Source organism: Toxorhynchites rutilus, chromosome 1 (genome assembly GCF_029784135.1).
Source record: "Toxorhynchites rutilus septentrionalis strain SRP chromosome 1, ASM2978413v1, whole genome shotgun sequence".
NCBI lineage: Eukaryota > Metazoa > Arthropoda > Insecta > Diptera > Culicidae > Toxorhynchites > Toxorhynchites rutilus.
In genome coordinates, this window is record NC_073744.1 from 45,291,372 (window position 1) to 45,313,234 (window position 21,863).

General features: G+C 38.5%; 1 protein-coding gene across 4 annotated transcripts in view; it reads right to left on the bottom strand.

The window, feature by feature from the left end:
* The window catches only part of LOC129761787 (uncharacterized), a 33,039-nt gene extending 15,176 nt beyond the window's left edge, over positions 1–17,863 (bottom strand). The window contains exons 1-2 of one of the 4 annotated variants that reach the window (XM_055759558.1): positions 17,671–17,863; positions 17,084–17,389 (exon numbers count right to left, since the gene is read on the bottom strand). In XM_055759558.1, coding sequence (XP_055615533.1) covers positions 17,084–17,384 — 301 coding nt within the window. In that variant the 5' untranslated portion in view covers positions 17,385–17,389; positions 17,671–17,863. Of the gene's footprint in view, positions 1–17,083 lie in introns of all 4 variants that reach the window. The other 3 variants (XM_055759556.1, XM_055759557.1, XM_055759555.1) reach the window with 3 other exon arrangements.
* Positions 17,864–21,863: the final 4,000 nt, after the last annotated feature.

Below are 21,863 nucleotides of genomic sequence, written 5' to 3' on the forward strand. Positions count from 1 at the left end.
TTGGACTTGCACCTACATCCATATAAAGTCCAACTGGTACAAAAATTAGAGCGTGGTGACCATGGAATGCGTCGGGCATACGTCGATTGGGTGAACGAACAACAGCAGCAAAATGCTGAATTTTCGCATCAAATTTTCTTCAGCGATGAGGCACATTTCGAGCTCGGTGGCTATGTGAACACCCAAAATTTCCGTATATGGGGCTCAGAAAATCCACACGTGATTGTTGAGAGGCCATTGCATCCGCCAAAAGTCACTGTTTGGTGCGCATTATGGTCTGGTGGAGTCATCGGGCCGTATTTCTTTGAAACTGAGGACGGCGAAACGGTAACTGTGAATGGTTATGGCCGCTATGGCTGCATGTTAACCGATTTTTTTTTGCCACAAATTGAAGATATGGATACGGATGACATGTGGTTTCAGCAGGACGGCGCCACGTGCCACACAACAAGACCGAACATGGCCATATTGCGAACGAAATTTGAGGGACGCATAATTTCGCGTTTTGGTGATGCCAATTGGCCGTCCACATGCGATTTGAACCCGCTAGACTTTTTTTTGTGGGGTTATGCGAAAGACCGTGTCTATGCCAACTCTTCGCAAACTCTTGAACATTTGAAAGACAACATTCGTGAAGTTATGACCGAGATACCGCCCCATATGTGCCGAAAAGTCATCGAAAATTACCTGTTCCGGATCAAGGTGTGCGAGGAAGCCCTAGGTGGACATTTGAATGATGTTGTATTTCACACATAATGGCATAAACCAAACTTTAATTTTAAATAAAAGTTTCATCGTTTAAGTTTTAAATAATTTCATTTCAAATTCTAAGTGTGTTTTATTTCAATTTACTTTCGGAATTTAAAGTTGGAAAACCCTGTAGAATACATTTGAAAAAATACCAATTCAACACTAAAGCAAAAAGTATGAACGATGAACAATTGAACAATTGAACAATGAACAATGAACAATTGCATATATAAATATATATAGAATGTTTATTTGCATATGAAGTAAAATTCTGATCATACGCGAGCAAATTTATAACACATGCGAATTGGGGCTCTTTTGGTATTAACAAGTTCTTTCGCATAGTAACTCGATGTTGATAATTCCTTAATATTTTCCTTCGTTGATCGTATTGTTTTCACATATTCACGTTGGAGAGCCTTAACCCTTCTCTTCGTTGGCCGAGTCATTTTGATTGAATGTAATACTTTTCCGTTTACTATTTTTGAAAGCATAGGCAACCGTGGCAGTGTTCCGAGCTCTGCAATACAATTTGCTTAACCAATGTTAAAGTTGCTAAAGCTTACCAGACCCTTTAAACGTAAAAATAATAATTGTTTTGATATCAACACAATTTTATTCTATTGATTTTCATGACATGAAACGCTATGACTCAGGAATAACATTTTATCGAGTGGTTGTTTTTATAGCTGTTTCTATGATGTTAGGCTTCAGTGTCGAAAAAAATAACGATGCTTTCACCAATACAAACAAAACCATTGCGGAAAATTGAAAAATGAAAATTTAACTTTCAGAGCACTAGCTCCAGTTTTCCGACGTTTGTCACTATACAGCGCGACGGCAGATGAAAATTAATATCTTGTGAGTAATCGATTAGAGTTTGGTTGATATTACTTGATGGGAAGTTTCGCAAAAACGATCATTTTCTTCACACTGTTTCGCAAAATTATTGATTTTCGGACGAGGGGTGAGTGAGGGAGATGAAAGAAATGAGCGCCATTGTGGCAGCTATTTGTGGCTAGCTTCTACCTCCACCTTAAAATTACGCGATTTTTCTACGCGATTCTATCGTGTAAAAAAAGAATCCAGTGTACTTTTGTCCCCATTGGGATGTGTGTCCCTAGCATGGACTTCAAAACCAAGGAGTCTGGGGAAATCTCTAGTACATTTCACATTTTACGTTTTTTAAATGGAATGGAGAAAATGAATGGTTTGTTTTTTTATTTTTGTCGGCGGTCAACGTCTATAGCACTCCATTATTCTTTGAGTCATAGGTTCCATCCTAAAATATCTGTTCGATTATCATGAAAGAATGGGCCGTTATCATACTCGGGTTCGAGAAGATACGATTACGCTGATATTTCTGAATTACTCCGCAGCGTTATAGTGCTGCGACAATTTTCTTCTTAATAGAACACAAGAGTCACGAACGTTTGAAACACCTTTGTTTAACGAATGACAATGCGCACCGTCATTTCCGGCAGCTTACTTTTGCTCAAATCTTTTCATTCGTATATCTCAATCATATTCGATCAATTTTATGGATCGGTAAAACGTTCATATACGCTTACTGTACAATGGTTATTTTTTATTTAACCACCAAAATATGCAATCAGCTACACCCAAACTAGCGTTGGCAGAAAACATTTCATCTTTGGTAGAAATGATGCCATTTCGTGTGCATCTCTTTCTGTTTTCTCTTTCAGTTCATTTGGGATTGTGCCAAAAAAAGTCCATATGACGCCAATGGGATCGAACCAAGGCCGGCTGGAATGCAAAGGTATTTTACACGACCACGCTATCCACATGACTAATGATGCTCCAGCAGTTGTTCAGCAAATACGTGATAATATTGCACCTGATTATAAAATGAAGTTGAGAAGTGTTTTCTGTGAGTAAAAAAGAAGCGCATGAAGAAGAACAATATCTATCTCGGTCTGGGCCGTGTATGTGGCAAAGTGTGCGGAAAGATTATTTGTCTTTTGTTTCGCTCGCTCGTATTATTCTTATATTGCTGTACTATGTATATTATACTAATGTCACGACATTTTCTGTTATGTTATGTTTCATTTAATGTCATAAATCGGGATGACAAAACATGAGCTAAAAATCAATTTTGGGTGTAGTCTTGCTATAAATATTGCACCAGTCTTGGTTGAATTGATAGATCAAATGGTCTGAACTTCAGAACGCTTTGGAGGACCTAGAACATCTGTTATTTATATAAATTCAAAGCAAGTGTAACACGTTGCAGCTTGGGTAGACATCGCTAACCGTCTTGAATTCGGAAGTGCAAAATAACATTGAGTTGAGCATGAAAGGAAAAGTAACACGACCATTACACCTTGGATCGATCGAACGATAAATGTCAAAAAACAAAATTGGTCAAAGACAAGAAGGGTGAGGGAAGAATAGGACTGAGAAATAATGATAATGTGGAGTGGAGTGATTCTATCACTACACCCAAACTAGCGTTGGCTGAAAACAATTCATCTTTGGCAGAAATAATGCCCTTTCGTGTGCTGCAGGGTCAAATGCGCAAATAATGAGCTTATTTAAAAGCATAAAAAAAGGTTTGTATGTATGCGAGAAGACATCTCTTTCTGTTTTCTTTTCTCATTTCATTTGGGATTGTGCCAAAAAAGTCTATACAACGCCAATGGGGATCGAATCAAGGCCGGCTGGAATGCAAAGCTAGTTCATACGACCACGCTATCCATATAGCTGCCAGTGATGTTATATAATAGCGTGATAATATTACATCTCATCATAAAATGAAGTTGGAAAATGTTTTCTAAGAGGATAAAGAAGAACATGAACGAGAATATATATTTCTCTGTCTGGGCCGTGTGTTTGGCAAACCATACGAAAAGCTTTCATATGCTTTCATTTGAATGTGTACCCTGTTCCGCTCGCTCATATTGGCTCTAGCATATATATTATACAAATGATGTACACGTATTGGGGAGTAGAACATTTTCTGTTATTTTTCGACTCATTTGATGTAATAAATCGGGATGCCATAACAAGTGCTAACATTAACTTTGGGTGTAGCCTGAATCATTGAACTGTCTGTCATTACTAATAATGCCATTGGTAAAGGGCCGTTTATGGATGAATCCATGTCAATCACAAGCACGACCTTGACCATAAAAAGTGCCGCTTTGAGGTAATATCCAATAGTATGCAAAGAGCCGCAATAAAATCGGCCTGAATCAATGTTTCCAAATATACCGAAAGCATGAACCGCCAATTTTTCGGAATGCTTCCTGTCATGTGCTTCCCCATCTATGAATGCGTGAAAGTTTGTAACCGCAGCAAAGTTATTCATTCCAAATTTGTATTCAACGTCCGGTAGATTCGGGTGTTCCATTTCAATGTAACATTTTTAAACATTCTCTCACGTTTAAGCTTTTAGATATCAAATTTTCTGATCGCAATTTCAGATAATTATGATGTTAGCAACAGTACCCATAAGCGATAACTGGCAGCATAATGTAAATGCGATCTTTCAATTGACAGCGTTCCGTTAAAAAGCCGCAAGGGCAAAGCGAACAGACGTTAAACACTGAATGAACAATATAATCATTTTAAACACATAATACGCGAAATTAGCCAGTTGACAAGACATATAATCTCATTGTTAACCCACAAACTTAATGCGAGTGTCATTAGAATTATGCGCACGTGTACACTGTTACCGCGGTTACCTTGATAGCGAATCGCGCTCAAATGCTCTGCCGTTGTCAGACAATTCGCATATCGGTAATACATAATTGTACAGAATGCTGGGCTAACGCGGGAAAAATATTTTCTATTGCTGAAAGAACGATAAAAAATATGCCTCTTCACAAGCGAACGATTTAAAGTTCAGGAAATGTATACTTGCTAAGGAATGACTCAGTACTTTCCAATGTGTATGATTACCGCATTTAGCTTCTCGCCAGACGCCAACTTCAGTGTGATTGGCGACTCATTCTATCATCATGTTACCGCACATTAGGAAAGTGCATCTGTATCATACGACCATTTGAACAATACAAACTGACTGGTGCGATTGGCATTAATATCAGTATTGGATGCGTATGGAATAAATAATGAAGCTCACTGGATGAATTATTGAAATATTCATGCCCCACCCATTATAACATGAGTATTTAACTCAATAAAAACAAACATTTCCACCACTCAAGTTAATAAAACGCCAGTATCGAAACTTTCTGAGAAGAAATACTATGAAAATTGTATAGTAATATATTAGAAATTCAGAATATTGAGTATTGAGTATAATTCCTATCGGCACGATCTTCGTTCTCTTCCTAAGACGATTTCCATCACTGCTGGTTATTGCGGTGCTATATTCAATGAAGGTAATGAGCGTTCCATTTTCTCACATTTATTCCGTTTGTGCTGCGCGGTTATTGCATTCCAGATCCCGCTTCATCATGTCCAACGTTAGGCAAATCAAATTGCTGAAAACGGGGCAGAAGAGCATCTTAGCATCATTCAACCTCATCGCGACGTTCGTCGACATCTACCTCGAAGAAACCGGTGCTTGTGAGGTACCTGTCCGTTTAGAGCACCTTGTTGCGATCTAGAATGACTTCAACATCGCACAGAGCGATTTGAAAACGCTGGACAAGGCCGGCATCGAACATAATCTAAAAGCCCGTATCGATTTGGAAACTGCCTACTTCCGTGTTGAAAATTTTCCTTATGTCGCTGAATAGAGCTCCATCAACTCCGGTTAACCCTCCATCTCCGATCGATTACTGTGACATTATTTTCATCAGAATCTAGATCATACAACAAGGAGAGAATGGGAGGATTGCGCTTCAACGAAGGATGCCATAAAATTCAGCGTTCTATCATCTTTCATCTAACGGCTTGTCTCAGTACTTCAATCGATTTGACGAACCAGCGATGTTTTCCAACCTCAACCTACGAAAAGGCCTCGACGACAAAGACCGAGAAGTTCGCCGTCATCAGCTGTGTCGGAACTGTTTGCTCAAAGGCCACCGAGCAGATAATTGTTCTTCTTCTAACGCCAGAAAATTATTCTGCCGATCGCCAGAATAGGACAACGATCGACACATGGTCGCTTCCAGATTGTGTTTATGGTTCGTTCTCTAGTGACCGAAGTTCCGGTTGACCTCATTATTCTACTGCAGGTTACTGTCGATCTGCCAGCTACTTCATTCGACATTTCATCCTGGAAAATTCCACCCGTGATCCAACTTGTAAAGGGTGTGCCACACTAAATTGCATCACGGAAAAAACGCTGTAGAAATTTAATTTTTAGGAATTATATCTTCAGCTTTCGCTTATAATCAGATAAGAGTGTATAGATCACGTTGGCCATGCTTCACTGTCAATTTTCGAACGAAAAAGAGCGTCGTGAATTAATCCTGCGCACTCATTTCGAGAATCCGGAGTTGTCACATCGGGACATCGGTAAGATGCTGGGAATCGTCCAATCCACGGTCAGCAGAGTACTAAAACGATACTTCGAGAACCTAACCATCGACCGGAAGGTGAAGAACGGCAAAAATGGATGCTCCGTCAGTGAAAAAGATCACAAGCGCGTAGTTAAGCAGTTTAGGCGTGATCCGAGATGTTCGGTCCGGGATGTCGCCAATAAGCTGAATTTGTCAAGTTCATTCCTCCAGCGGACCAAGCAGCGGGAGGGCCTGCGTACATACAAGGTTCAGAAGGCTCCTAACTGCGACGAAAGGCAAAACATGGTGGGGAAGACGCGAGCCCGGAAGCTGTACACCGAAATGCTGACGAAGCCGCATTGCCTGGTAATGGACGACGAAACCTACGTCAAAGCGGACTTTCGTCAGCTGCCGGGCCTGTTGTTCTTCTCCGCAGAGGACAAATTCAGCGTTCCGGAGGAGATTCGCAAGCAGAAACTATCCAAGTTTGCCAAAAAGTACATGGTGTGGCAAGCGATCTGCTCTTGCGGAAAGCGGAGCGTCCCCTTCGTGATGACCGGCACGGTAAACGGGCAGGTTTACCTTAAGGAGTGCCTACAGAAGCGCTTACTACCATTATTGAAGCAGCACGAGGGCCCGACCATCTTCTGGCCGGATCTCGCTTCGTGCCACTATTCAAAGGACGTGTTGGAGTGGTACGAAGCCAACGGGGTCACCTTCGTGCCAAAGGAAATGAACCCGCCCAACGCGTCGGAGCTTCGCCCAATAGAGAAATATTGGGCGATTATGAGGCAGGCCCTCCGGAAGAACCCAAAAGTTGTAAAATCGGAGGCGGACCTCAAGAGAAAATGGATTTCTGTTCAAAAAAAACTACAACCTGACGTTGTACAGAACCTGATGGACGGGGTAAAGAGGAAGGTGCGAGCTTACGGGCTTGGGCTCGAAGTATGAATAAAAAGAAAATGCCAAAAGTTGTTTAATAGTTTTTATTTTACTGTCTAAAATTTTCAAAAGGATCGGTCTACTGGGCGAATTTCTACAGCGTTTTTTCCGTGATGCAATTTGATGTGACACACCCTTTAGACCCATCGTTTCACTAAACTGCTCCTAAGGGTGCCAATGAATGTATGGGAAAAAATCGACCCTAACATTTCAAAAAGTTACCTTATACAAAATGTTCACCACCTCGAAAAAACAACCTATGCAAAATTTCACTTAATCGGACTTAAGGAAGAGTGGCGCAAAGCGGTCAAAGTTTGAGTTTTTTGAAAATCGAAAAATCACCCAAGGGGGGAGTAAAGGAAATCGGTATTTTCGAAAAAAAAATTTGTTTGCTCCCAAATGTCCTAAGATTGCATGAAACGTCAAGATCTAGTGTCATCTCGAAAAAAAAATTGTCAAAAATCGACACTCTGGGATTTTTCTTTGAATACGTAACGAAAAGTATGGTAAAAGCCAATAAGAATATTTATCTCGATTTTTCATTCGAAACTTGCTACGAATTGTTGATTTGCACTATAATATACCCTATGCAAAGTTCGGACTTCATTTACTAGTGTCCAAGACGTTAAATTTTGAGTTTTTAGTAAACCGAAAAATCACCGGAAATCCAAATGCCAAATGTCTTAAAATTGCATGAGACGTTGAGATTTACAGTCATTTAAAAAAATTTTTTGACTTTTGAAAAAAAAAAGATTTTTCAGGCAGAAAATCAACCAAGCGCCGAAATTTTTTTTTTTGCAATTTTAAGACATTTGGCATCAAAAAATTTTTTTTAAAACCCCGAATTTTCGATAGTTTTTCGTTTTTCAAAAAACTCAAATTTCCGCCCTTTGTGGTCGTATTGAATTTGAACATGGGTATCGTACTGATTGTAATAATTTTTACTTGAAAAAGCAGTTATGTATATTGTGAGATTATATGTAGTGTATTCATAACGTGTGAGATTATGAAAGATGAACATGATTAATTTTTTTGTAAACTCTAGATAAGTATTTACTAAACATGTGTTTCAATGTGTTACTTTCATATAAAGAATTTGTGTGAAAAATTGTCCTCGTCTGATATCTTCCGAAACAGTCCCTAAAGTGCAGCCCTGGTTTTCGCATATATCACAAACAAATAGTTTGATGTCTTCGTCTTTAACCCTTTCAATACGAGGGAGCGATAGCGCTCCTCTTGTTATATGTCAAAAGAGCGGGGAGCGCGAAATCGCTCTTCTTGTTTGATGTTAATATTTTTGACTTGGCACCTTTAACGTAGAATTTCGTCTTTCGAGGGCATTTGTAAAAGAGGACTTCACGCGATTTGTGCAGCAATCGATAATTGCGAATGAAATTGTGTAAATATAATATTCTCATTATTAAAAAAAAAATATATATACAAATAAGGAAGTTAATGTTAAAAAAAATTATAAATCCCACTTTTTATGTGTGTTTTTTTCATTAATACAACTTTTGTGACCTAATCAGTTATCTGCGCTATTTAGTATTTTTTCAAATATACCCAAACTCATCCGCATTTTTGGCATATGCTCACAAAATTTGCTCCGCACTCAAACGGTTAATCTTTCTGTTTGAACATACAGAACAATGCTCTTCACATTTACACATTGCATTACATTACATTAAAATTCGTTTATAAAAAGTTTGAACTGATAAATTGTTGCGTAAAGTATAAGATTATAATAGTTCTTTGCTGTGGTGACTGAGAGCAGACAAACAACCAGAACAGTAGAAAAGGTATGGTTTCTGAGAGCAGACAAGCGGCCCCAAAGAGTTAACATCTGCGAAACTGGTAAATGGAGTCCGAATGAGCTAATATTTTGCATTGGCTATATTATCGTGCAAATCAACGTTAACAGCAATTTCCAAATGAAAAATCGAGATAACTATTTTTATCAGCACCCAAAACCATACTTTTCGTTTCGAATTCCGAAAAAAATATAAGTCCCGGAATGTCGAACTTTAACAAATTTTTTTTCGAGATGACGTTTCATGCAATTTTAAGTCATTTGACATCAATCGCCCCCTTGGGCGATTTTTCGATTTTCATAAAACTCCAACTATGACCGCTTTGCGCCACTCTCTCTTGAGTCCGATTGAGCTTATATTTTGCATAGGGTATTTTTTTCGAGACGATGAAAATTTTTTATTTGGTAACTTTTTGAAACACGAGATTTTCATTGACCATTTTCATTGGCACACTACTGCTCCTATCGACATAATATTAGAAGCCGACCTAATTTTGATATGTTCAAAGAATTTAGCTCGATTTCAATGGTCCACTGTTCGATCCAGCTCCGTCTTTGGCCCGAATGGTCAGTCGGCAGCTCCAGCATGGGTTAGTATTTATTCGTGTACATTTTTGTCTTATGATAATTTTGGTTGTATATTACACAGTAGCCATTTAGGCGTAAGAGTATTCCTATCTTATCGATACACATGTCGCCTTTTTCTGCGTAAGAATATCCCTATTGTTCGCATGTTCTTAGTTGGACCATACACAGTGGGTCTGCTGATATATGGCTTCCATTGTTGTGTTACTAATAGTACCAATTACCGATGCAGCAGACCTTAATGTTAGCGGTACGGGACTGGGATTACCATCACATGATGATTGTTGCGTGGACGTAATAGCTGCGGTGGCGTTGATACATAAGTACCAAAAAAATGATATTTTATACAATTTATAAATGAAACACAAATTTCTGCCATATAAATGAAGCATACATTCCTGCATAACTCACGAACTAATCAAGCAAATGGAGCCAAATTTGGCATGTGAAGGTTTTAGGAGAACGAAACGTGCTTATGGTGAACAGACACTCCTCCCTCTCTAAGGGAGGATAACTTCAGAACTAATCAAGATAACTTGAGAACTAATCAAGTAAATTGAACCAAAATTTGCATATGGAGCTTTTAGAAAGCAATAAATGTTTTTTGGGATAGCTCGACACACCTACCACCTCTCTAAGGGCACGGGGGTACCATACAATTGAAACACAAACTTCTGCATAACTCGAGCACTGATCGAGCAATTCCTGGATCGGTCTTTCTCTCTCACACACTCAACTCAGTGTTCTTTACACTTCCGAATTCAATACGCGCACTGCAGCCGTGTTTCACCTACCTCCTTCTTCTGCGACAGGCGAGGTTGTAATTTGGTTTTTCCCATTTCGTTCAATTCGTCGGTGTTTGGTCGAAAATCCAAAAAGAAGAGCTTTCCCGAATGCTGGAAACTCATTAAACTACTTAGAAAAAAAAAACGAGAAGTGGGTTATATCTGTGGTATAACCGCAAGGTTGACGTAGGACTATCGTTGATATAGTGATCATTTGTTTGAAGTTGCATCTGAATCCATTCTGAATGAATGGATGAAAGAATATTTCATTTTATACATCCAATATTGAATACGAAAATGTTTTACTGAAGGGGAAGAATAATCTTCAGAAACTCTCCCGTTTATTGTACTTGATTGAAAAATCACAAAACAAAATGTATTTGTTCGCAGTCTGATATGGATAGAAAACAATAAAACAAACTTATTCCCGTTTACATTTACATATACAATTCTAAGGTGAACTGGCAGATTATATTTCAGTAATTATGACATCTTTTCGGTTTCTTCTCGTCGCTCGATTCCCGCCAGTGGTTAATGCTAACTCGATAACCACCAAACGAAAAGAGTAACGCGCGTGTATGTGTGTGTGTGGCGGCTGCTCCAATGCTGAACCAAGCAGAAACAATGTTCGATGTTGGTCGTAACAATGCCGTTAGTGTTTATTTTGCAAGTATGCAGGTTAACGACGCCATCAATCCCATCTCCCGCGGAGACAACATAATGCTATTCACCCGGGCCACACCAACTCCGGCGTCAGCAAAATAAGCATACGCCAAACATTGGGTTGGAGAAAAAGAAATGTCGTATATTGTCAATATATGGTAACACTTAAACATATCTTGTGTTGTACTTATCGCGTCGGGTCATACTATACTATACGGCTATTTAAAGACGACAATCTGTGCTACAATTGTCGTTTTGACAATGTTGTGATTGTGCTTTTCAGTCTCAAGTTATAACGCGTCGAAGATGGAGATGGACCAAAAATCTTTTAGACCGAATCAACACCTGCGATGCACTGCTGAAACGGAACGAACTCGACCCATTTTTGTAGAAGATGGTGACTGGTGATGAAAAGTGGATCACGTACGACAACCTAAAGCGAAAAAAGTTGTGGTCGAAGCGCGGTGAGCCGGCCCAAACCACCGCCAAGCCCGGATTGACGGCCAGGAAGGTTTTGCTTTGTGTTTGGTGGGATTGGAAGGGAATCATCCACTATAAGCTGCTCAACTATAGCCAGACCCTCAACTCGGTTCTCTACTATGAGCAGCTTGACCTTTTGAAACAGACGATGGACCAGAAGCGGCCAGAAATGATCAATAGGAATGATGTTGTTTTTCACCAGGTCATCTCTTCCGGGCCATGCAAAACGCTCTTGGTGATACTAAGTTGGCCTGAGTTTTTTGCAAATAAGGAGGGGGGATTTAAAAGGGATTGGGGGGGTAATGAAGTTGCCTTCTAAATGGCAACAAGTTTGCGAACAAAACGGTGCATATTTGATTTAAATTGAATAAATTTAAGTATGTTAAATAAAGCATCAAATTTCGATCAGAAATACTACATTTCTTTTTCCCGAACCCAATATTTGGGGTACGAGGTGCTTAGCTGGACAATAACATGCACAAGGTGCTGATCTGGACACCACGCCACCGGCGACTCGGACGTTGGACTCCGGAGGAGGAGTCCGGAAAGGAAATACTTAAGGATACTTTTTTTTTATCTTGATTGGTTTGTACAAACCTGTCATAAGAAGTAAAATACCAATGAATAATGAGCAATAGCTTCTCAATACCAAAAATTGATCATTTCAATGTCAAAGTAATACTTGAGTAGTGTTGTTTTGGCATCGAATGCGCTTATTTGAGTTTTGAAATAATATTGTGAGAAGATGTTTATATTATTTTTAAATTGGTATTTTATGCTATGTATCTCATGCTAATCCATACCCTTTGGTGATATCGAATTTTGTGCGCTACAAATACAACGTGTCGTCACCATTTCGTCAACTATTCTCTTGTATATATATTGCCGATGGCAAACTTGCCGTTGCTGGTGTATGTGAATTTTTCCTTGAGAATTGCATGGGAGAATAATTAACGTAACGTGAAGTGAGCGTGACGTGGATGTTGTATGTGAATCGCACTTTGTTCGTTCCTGCTCGGGTTACCTAAACGTTGTGTTCCTTAGCAGATACTACGATACACCTAGGTAAAATGTTCAAATGAACTACTAGAACGCTCAATTCAGAAATATTTATCTGCTATGTTATGACATGGTACGACCTAATCAAACATTATTCCAGAATTCTAATACAAATCAGTGCATGGAGACGTCTGTTTGACAGTTTTGAGTGATTTGTTGCAGCTCCCATTCGTTGAAATTTCCACATGCCCAGATTCAAGTGTCAAAGAAGGGGGGCTGAAGCAAACTTAAGACAAGACATGACAACTGGCTTCCCACCTTTTGTTTGCCTTTTCATCGACCAAGCGCGAGCAACAGGGATGCTGAATCACTCGAGACGTGAAGTTTCTAAATGAGATAATGTTTCTGAAGACTTTTTTTCCCGTCCCTCACATATGTTTTCGTATCAGTGGCGTCGAGTGGAACTTTTGCACCCGGGACGGAAGTGCTTAGTTGCACCCCTCTCTCTTCGCTATCTGCATATGATGTATGCCGAATGGTGAAGTATTTGTCAATGTATCAATGTAGGGGTATTTCGGCACCCCTGAAATCGTGTACCCGGGGGCCCCCGGTGCGAATAATAACATTTGGATGATGTAAAGCAAAATTGTTGCGTATTTCACAACAATCATGAAATCATGAACACTAGTGTGAGAGTACATACCATGTGTACATTATGTAGAAGTGTATTTTCAAATATTATTGCCTTTAGAATTGACCAATCAGCAGCTGGTACGAAAAGTTGGTCCGAAAAGTGGACCGAAGTCGACCCTCTATTGTCTAGTCTTGTCTTAGAATCGAACCACACAGAAACAGCGAACCGAAGGTAAGGTTAAGCACCGTGCATTGATTTTTCGACTTTATGTACAGTAGAACCCCGTTTATCTGAGGAACCATGACCAAAACAAAAGCGTATGAGCCTATAATTCACTGACAAATTCAGGGAAGGTCTATAAATTTACTATGAGGCTGGCTTTCGCGGATAATCCAACCGCGGATCACATTATCGAACAGTTTTGCGACGATCTACTATCAGCGATTATATGGACATGAATCAGTAAAACGAGATTCTTCAAGTTTTGCCCAAATAAAACCGTTCCTCAAACATTATTTCACAGTAATGTTCAATGGCAGGAAAAGTAATTTGTATCTGCTCGAATGACATGATTAATTAATAGTTTATTTCGTCATTTTATATATAAACACTAGCTGACCCGGCAAACTTCGTCCCGCCAAAAATTTGTTTTTTTGTTATCAATACCTTCAAACATTCACGTTTTCTTACTATGTGCATGTTCATGGGTCCAATCGCAGAATTTTTGATTGATTGATCTTCTAATCGATCCCGTTGAATTTACCTTTTACTATAAAATTCCTAGTATTTCTAACAAAACTCATCATTATAATATCAGGTTATTTTGAGGCACAATTCTCGTTCAAGTTTTTCAACCGCTTGCAAATAACATGTTTCTCCGTTACATGGAATGAATGTTTTATACAGAAAATATGGTATAATAAAGACAGCCCTAAATCGAACAATTCCTTCCTCGAGTTCTGCTCTAGTCAACACATTCGGTAATACTTTTTTATTGGTAGAAGTTTAGATAGAAGAAGATATAGGAGTGCGTTTTATCACAGTTTCGAACAAAGATTTCGCAATTTCGCTAGCGCAAACATCAAATGGACTAACAGCACTTCTCACTATGTAATTGTAGAACATATGGGAATTTAATTTTCCAAATTTTTCCTTTTTCCTTCAGAGTTTTCCGAAAATTTTCAATTGTCATGTTTGGTTGGAATATTTTTGGTTGAAATATGTGGAATATTTTTGGATGAAATATGTGTAATATTTTTATGGGACCCCTCTCCATTCCAGAGGAGGGAGGGGTGTCATACCATTATAGAAACATTTCTCATACCCAAAAACTCTCACATCCCAAATTGTGCTTGATAAGTTCTCGAGTCATGCAGAAGTTTGTGTTTCGTTTGTATGGCAGCCTCCCTCAGAGAGGGGGAGGAGTGTATTCACCATAGAAACGTTTCGTGCCCCGTAAAACCTTCACATGCCAAATTTGGCTCCATTTGCTTGATTAATTCTCGAGTAATTCAGAAATTTGTGTTTCATTTGTATGGCAGCCCCTCATTAGAGAAGAGTGACATTTATTGGTCCCTAAAACCCCCACATGCCAAATTTGATTTCATTTGCTTGATTAATGTAATGCAGAAATTTGTGTTCCATTTGCATGGCAGCCCCTCCTAGGAGAAAGGGAAGGAGTATCTAACCACCGTAAAAACATTTATTGCACCCTAAAATCTTCATATGCCAAATTTGGTTTTGTTTGCTTGATTAATTCTCGAGTAATGCAGAAATTTGTGTTTCATTTGGATGGCAGCCCCCCCCCCCCCCCCTTAGAGAGGGGGTGGAGTGTCTAACCACCATAGAAACATTTATTGCACCCTAAAACCTCCACATGCCAAATTTGGTTTCATTTGCTTGATTAATTCTCGAGTAATGCAGACATTTGTATGGCAGAATTGGATTCCTTTTTGGATGGATTCCTTTTTGGCCTTAGGGGGAATTTTAACTATCCCGAAGTAAAAATCGGCCCTTCTGCACTCCCTCACAGCGCTTTCATGATGAACGAAGCTTCATCACAATACGTCAACTTGTGATAAAATTAGAATGATTATACTTCTTCTTATGCACATTCTCGTGCCAATATGAGGTGATCCAGTCAACCGAGAGACCCCGCATTCATTCATTCCAAGTCACCATCCATCTATTCGTTATTCTTATTCCACCGGGTTTCGCTACCGTTTCCGCTCCAGTAACTCTACCTCCAGACGTGGTTACCAAATATGCTAATATGTTCGTCATAACTTGAATAACAATATTGTCAACTGTCGTTTGCTTGTTCCTTTCTTTAGCACATTACAGACGCATTCAATCGGCCATTGCTACTTCGGTGTGAATTGAATGAAGATGCCATTCTACCACTCCGTAATTCACATTGGTCGTAAAAAAACGGACGCTTTTGCATGAATATTTAAGGCCATTGTAAATATCAATGTTTAGTCTAAATATCGAAAGTTCGTTTTCGTTTATTCATGACGCATTAATGCAAACGTCGTTCGTTTGCACAAAAAACCTTATCAGCATTTGTGCAAATGAAATTACTGGAGGTCTGGAAGAAGTAAAGATATGTCACTGTGAGTGCGATTTTTGAACTTCTACAAGACAGACAAAACTGATAGGGGTAATGGGGGCAAATTGATCATGGGGGGTAAAGTGGTCACCTGCTTGTTTCGTAGTATTACTATTGACTATTGATACCGTATGGATAGGCACCTTATGTTTGAAGAATTTAATGAATTTTGAAACACCCTGTACTTCAGTAGGGCTGTCACATATAAATATAAATAAAAACAGAAATTGCTCTCTCGATAGCCATTCGGCCGTAGTTCTGTGCGCATGGTATCTAATGAATTTCTCCTGAAATTTAATTTATTCAATCTGATATGTTGGACAAATCATCAGTTTGGACGACTGTTCACATATTCTAGGAGAGGTGAACATATATTTTGTTCAATCTCAGCGATTAGTTAGAATATGAATTACTTTGATGTTTGGGGGCCAAGTGATCAGAGGTGCATAACGACTTACAATGTTCTGTTTACTAAAGCTAATATACCTCATCACATCCTGCTCTTTAAGAGGTTCCTTTTGTGGCTTTGACCGTGGAAAAATTTGCCACTCCAACTAAATCATGCCTCATTATGCGGAACGTTATGTGTTTCTTACAACGTTTTTCTATGCATGAGAAAATTTGGATTGAGACTCTAGGTGAATAGATCAAACTTATTTCATACATGTACCTACTATATCGAATATGATTTGAACAAATTAGCACGAAAAAAAACGCTTAAATCTATCCCATTTAGCTTGATATGTACGAGTGACCACTTTGTCCCCACTAGGTGACCACTTTACCTACAAGCAAAAAAAGAGTTTTATTTTTCACCTTTTTTTAATGATGAAAGATGTACTAATTTGAATTTTTATAATAAAAGCCGTATGCTATCTTGAACAACAATGAGTTGAACTATAATATTCTTAGAAAAACGGGAATTGTAGCGGTATGTGGACGCTGGAAATGGACATATTCCTTAGGGTGACCACTATGCCCCCACTTCCCCTATATAATTCTGCAGTGTTTACCTATCGTATAAATCCACGCGTCTAGGAGCGCACTGTGGATAAATTTTAGCTTGTAAACGCTCTGTTTGGATGCTTATAGTCATAATAATTCAAATTATTAACATGAAATTCTCTGTGGCTTGTTTGATTCACTGGAAAACAATCTCCCATAGTTATTGTAGAACGAACTAATAAAAATAATGAATGGAATAAAAATCACTTGCCACGATAACCTTTCACGCTCAAACACGAAACTAGCATGAGTCACGGATCTACTCACATAGAAAAATAGCGGACTCTCCCCTCCGATCATGCAATGGTTATCCCTTTTCTTATGTCTAACAGTTTGGTCAAGGCGTTATTGGCGCCATTGCGCCCGCTTCAGGAAACTCACCCCTCGCGTGACGATGTTCGCAACAGCAGTGGTCGTTGATGAACGCTGCCGAACGGCAGAAGTGGATTTTATCCAAACTGCATTCGTTACACCATGCCGGCACTTGGGACACTAGGTCCAAATCCAAAGCATCGAGAGCCATTTTGGAATCTTTTTCACTGACTTCATGCTCCTTGAAGTACTCAACTATCGGTGTTGTGCTTTTACTTCGACTGTTAACCATTTTCATCTCTTCATCACAATCAATATGTACTTCGTTAGTTGCAATACCCGGACAGGGCAGAACTTGCGGAAGATTCATCAATACTATTAATTTCAGCAACACCAACAGTGGATAGGTTGCATCCAAAGCCATCACAGTTGATAAGAATTATTGCCAAAAATCATGCAAGAGAACACACATCAGAATGATTTTACACTTGAGGTCGCTTTAAGATGTATTTTTGAACCACTCAACTATTATCTGCTTTGGTTTTGTACACTATTTTCATTGTCGAATTTCAATTGGCATCACAATCTTAAAACGCAGAAACGAAAAGAGCTCACAAAATCCATCCGATTGAGTAAACCTCAAATAAATGAATCACCGTTTTCTTATGGTCTTCATGGGGAGGAAATGCAACACATAGGGTGAATTTTGTTTACGCTCGACTAGGATGGGAGGGTTGGCTAGGGAACGGATGTTCACATGCGCCGCGCTAGTGTATAAATATTGAAAGGGAAATGGAAAAAAGCACGCCGAACACAAACGGAAAATACAAACATCTAACTCCGACCAATACTTGATAGCAACTAACCGAAAGAAGCAGTAATGTTGATGTTTCGAATTTTTCTCTCCTGCCTTCGATATTCAAGCAGCGCAAATCATATGATTACATTCGTACCACGCGCTTCCTCGGAAGCACTCGGTTTCGCAGCGAAATGAACACTCGGCAAAATCCAAAACAAAACTTTGAATCAGAGCGCGCTTATTCGGCACTGCCTGAACGTACCCCAAATCAGTGAAGTGCATAATGAATACTTGTTCATGTCACATTTCTTATTAGAGGCGAATGAATTCAAGTTTGAACTCTACGATATTTCTATCGAAAAGTTTTAGAAACGAATTTTAATGTCTAGTGAACCCGTTCACGAATTATACGAAGCTTCTACACTGCGTTTCATAACTAAAGAACCACTTAATTTTTCTGAGTTTACAGATATGTAAGAAGTCGGATAAATTGAAGTCTATAGTGTAGGATATAATAACTATCTTCATTTAGAAGACTGGCCATTTTAACTTTATTGTTTTGTTCAGGCCCGATTCCAAAAACTAAAATTCCACTGTTACAAAGATATAGAACCAGATGGAAAAACTCTCACTCTTTCACAAAACTAACGTCAATTTCACATGAATTACAATAAGTTTTCAATTCGTAGGTCATCTTTAGTGCTCAATCAGTTAAAATAACCCATTCGGGGTGGTTTCGGTCATGCTACGCCATGTTGTAGTTTGTTAAAATTGCTGAAAGGACGAAAACTAGTAAGAGGTTGTGCCTAGGATACGACCACATTTTCGACGTAGAACTACGGAATTATATTATTCAATCTCCGTTTTCTACACCCAAACTAGCGTTGTCAGAAAGCATTCCATTTTCGACAGAAAACATGTCATTTCGTGCCTTGAAGCGTCAAATGGGCAAATAATGTCATATGTACCCAACGCTTTAAAAAGTGTGAATGTATGACATCTCTTTCTTTTTTTCATCTTTTTTGGTATTGCACCCAAAAAAAAAGTCCGAACGACGTTAACGGGAATCGAACCTGGAATGCAAGACTGTTTTACACGATCACGCTATCCACATAGCTAATGATGCTGTCGTTTTCGCACACTTCCCATCAAGTAATATCAATCAAACTCTAATCGATTGCTCACAAGATATGAAATTTTCATCTGCCGTCGCAATGTATAATGAAAAACGTCGGAAAACTCGAGCTAGTGCTCTGAAAGTTAAATTTTCATTTTTCAATTTTCCGTAATGGTTTTGTTTGTGTTTGTGAAAGCATTGTTATTTTTTCGACACTGATGCCAGACAACATCATCGAAAGAGCTATAAAAACCATTCAATAAAATGTTATTCCTGAGTCATATCGTTTCATGTCATGAAAATCAATCAAATAAAATTGTGTTGATATCAATACAATTATTATTTTTACTTTTGATGCGTCTCTAATGTAAGGGGCTGTCCACATACCACGTGGACAATTTTAGGGGGGGTAGGGGTTACGAAAATGTCCACGCATGTCCACGGTGAGGGGGGAGGGGGTTTATATAATGTCCACGTAGACACGTAAAGTATATTTTTAAGCAAAACATTCATATTTATAGTCAAAATTCAATGAGATCTGCTCTATATTCACAAGATATTTTTAACTTTACGCCCACTCTGAATACTCTGTACTGAAAAATAAATAGATTGAGTTGCCTGAGAGTGCTGCCCTATATTTTTTCATATGGCTGGACTTCTTTCCGGAGATGTATATTCTGAAAGAAACGCGCATGAACTGGCATCGATCAATTTATTCCAATCGGTAATAGAGGACCATGTATTCCGTCAGGACAAAGACACAAAGAATGTTGTAATTTTTGTAGTATGAAAAATCACGACTTATGTGCAGGGTTCGATTCAGCTTCTGCTCTTGATGACAAAACGTATTCGTATTTATTTTCCGAGAACTCCCAGCTTCTTGTACGATTGCACGGGTCGTTTCTGTGGAGATCTGTTTCTTGCAATGATGTTTTTCTTTATTGATATCTGGTAATTTTTGTAATACGCTTCTAGTGACTTGCAAGGTTGCAACATTTGCACAACACCATTGGATTTGACTCTATCAGTTGAATGTACGCAATATTGTGATAACTTCACATCCGACCAGATTCCGGAATAAGGGTTTATTTTATCGAAAAACATTTGGAAGAACGCATTTCAATCCACGATTCGTTTCATAAACGCAACGAAAATGCATGACTTGACTTGGATAGCACTAACGTTCCCAGTGGAATTTTAGGCTTCCCCAATTCTGCATTTCGCCGGATTTGCATTTTGTTCGAAACCATTATTTCGTTCGAGTTATAATTTCGTTTTCTCTATTTCGAATGTTTTGACCATTTATTTTTCGAAGAGAAGCAGATCGAACGAAATGCAAAAACAACTCGAAGGGAATACAGCATGAAATTCTATCAAGTCGTTATTTCGAATCGAAATACAGAATAGGGGTGAATGTGTAACGCTAATCACTCGGCCACGGGAGCACAAAAATACGAATTTATAGCAAATTGTGAAGAGCAAATCATTCACAATAAAATTGAGTTAAACAAATATTGGGCAAATGAATATAACCCCGAAGCAGGTTCTCTGGGTCTGGTAGGACTGGAAGAAAATCTGCATCATGAGCTTCTACCATGTAACTAGTCTCGATGAATTCCAACAAGTACTGCTCGCAGCTGAACGTATTAGAATCAATAATCTAGAACGCTTCAAGAGAGCTTCTAAAACTCCACCCACCTTACTCACCAGATATTGATTATCAACTGTTAAGATTTCTGTAAGACGAAAAAATATTTCGCAATCCGCGATCATGGATGTATATGAATGGATTCTGAGACATATTACGTTCATATTGGAATTTTAAAAAATTGAATGGAAATTTTGACTTGGTTTTATTTGATTAATTGAAACCCGTAGTCCTGACCTCGACTGGACTATACTATGATATTACCGCTAAAATTGATTATTATAATATATTATATATATATTATATAATATATTATATAATATAAAATTTTTATTAGACATAACCTTCCTTGAAAATTTTTCGCCACTCGAAAATTAATAAAATTTTAAATTACATAGAATACATAAGTAAGTAAGTTTTAATTAACAATTTTTATTTTCAAAGTGTGTTCAATCCACCAATTTATTGTCATTATCCCTTCCCTATAACGAAGCACAAAGTTTAATGTAGTCAATAAAAATAACGTTTTTTCGTTCGAGTGACAATTCGGGTTTGTTGAACGATCCAAAACTAGCAATACATTACAACATTTAAACGATTTGAACAGCACGATGATATCAACATCGGTGAATTCAAAATATATCGTTACTAATAAGACTATCAATTCTATTAAGAAAACATGTAATAGAAAATTGAAACAAATTTGAAATTAGATTTAAGCGGAAAATATCGGATTCTCTTCATTTTCTTCCAAAAACTGGAGGAATTTCCACGTGGACAACAGGGGGACGGGTATAAGGAATGTCCACGCTTGTCCACGGAGGGGGTGGGGAGTGTCTAAAATCATGCTTTTTCTGTCCACGTGGTATGTGGACAGTCCCTAAGTTTTAGCAACTTCAACATTGGTTGAGAAAATTGTATTGCAGAGCTCGGAACACTGCCACGGTTGCCTCTACTGTCAAAAATAGTAAACGGAAAAGTATTACATTCAATCAAAATGCCTCGGCCAACGAAGAGAAGGGCTAAAGCTCTCTATCGTGAATATGTGAAAAAAAAATACGATCAACGAAAGAAAATATTAAGAAATTATCAACTATAATCAACTGGTCTAGTCTCCTCAAACACCTTGGTTTTTTATTTATTTACTGATTACAATAAGTTCAAATTTGTGACTCCCCGTGGCTTTGCTATGAGGTAAGATCGCAATTCACTCCTTGCTATTTTTATGCCCTGGAAATACACTTCCAAAAGAGCTCGAATTTGAATGTGTTATAAATTTGCTCAT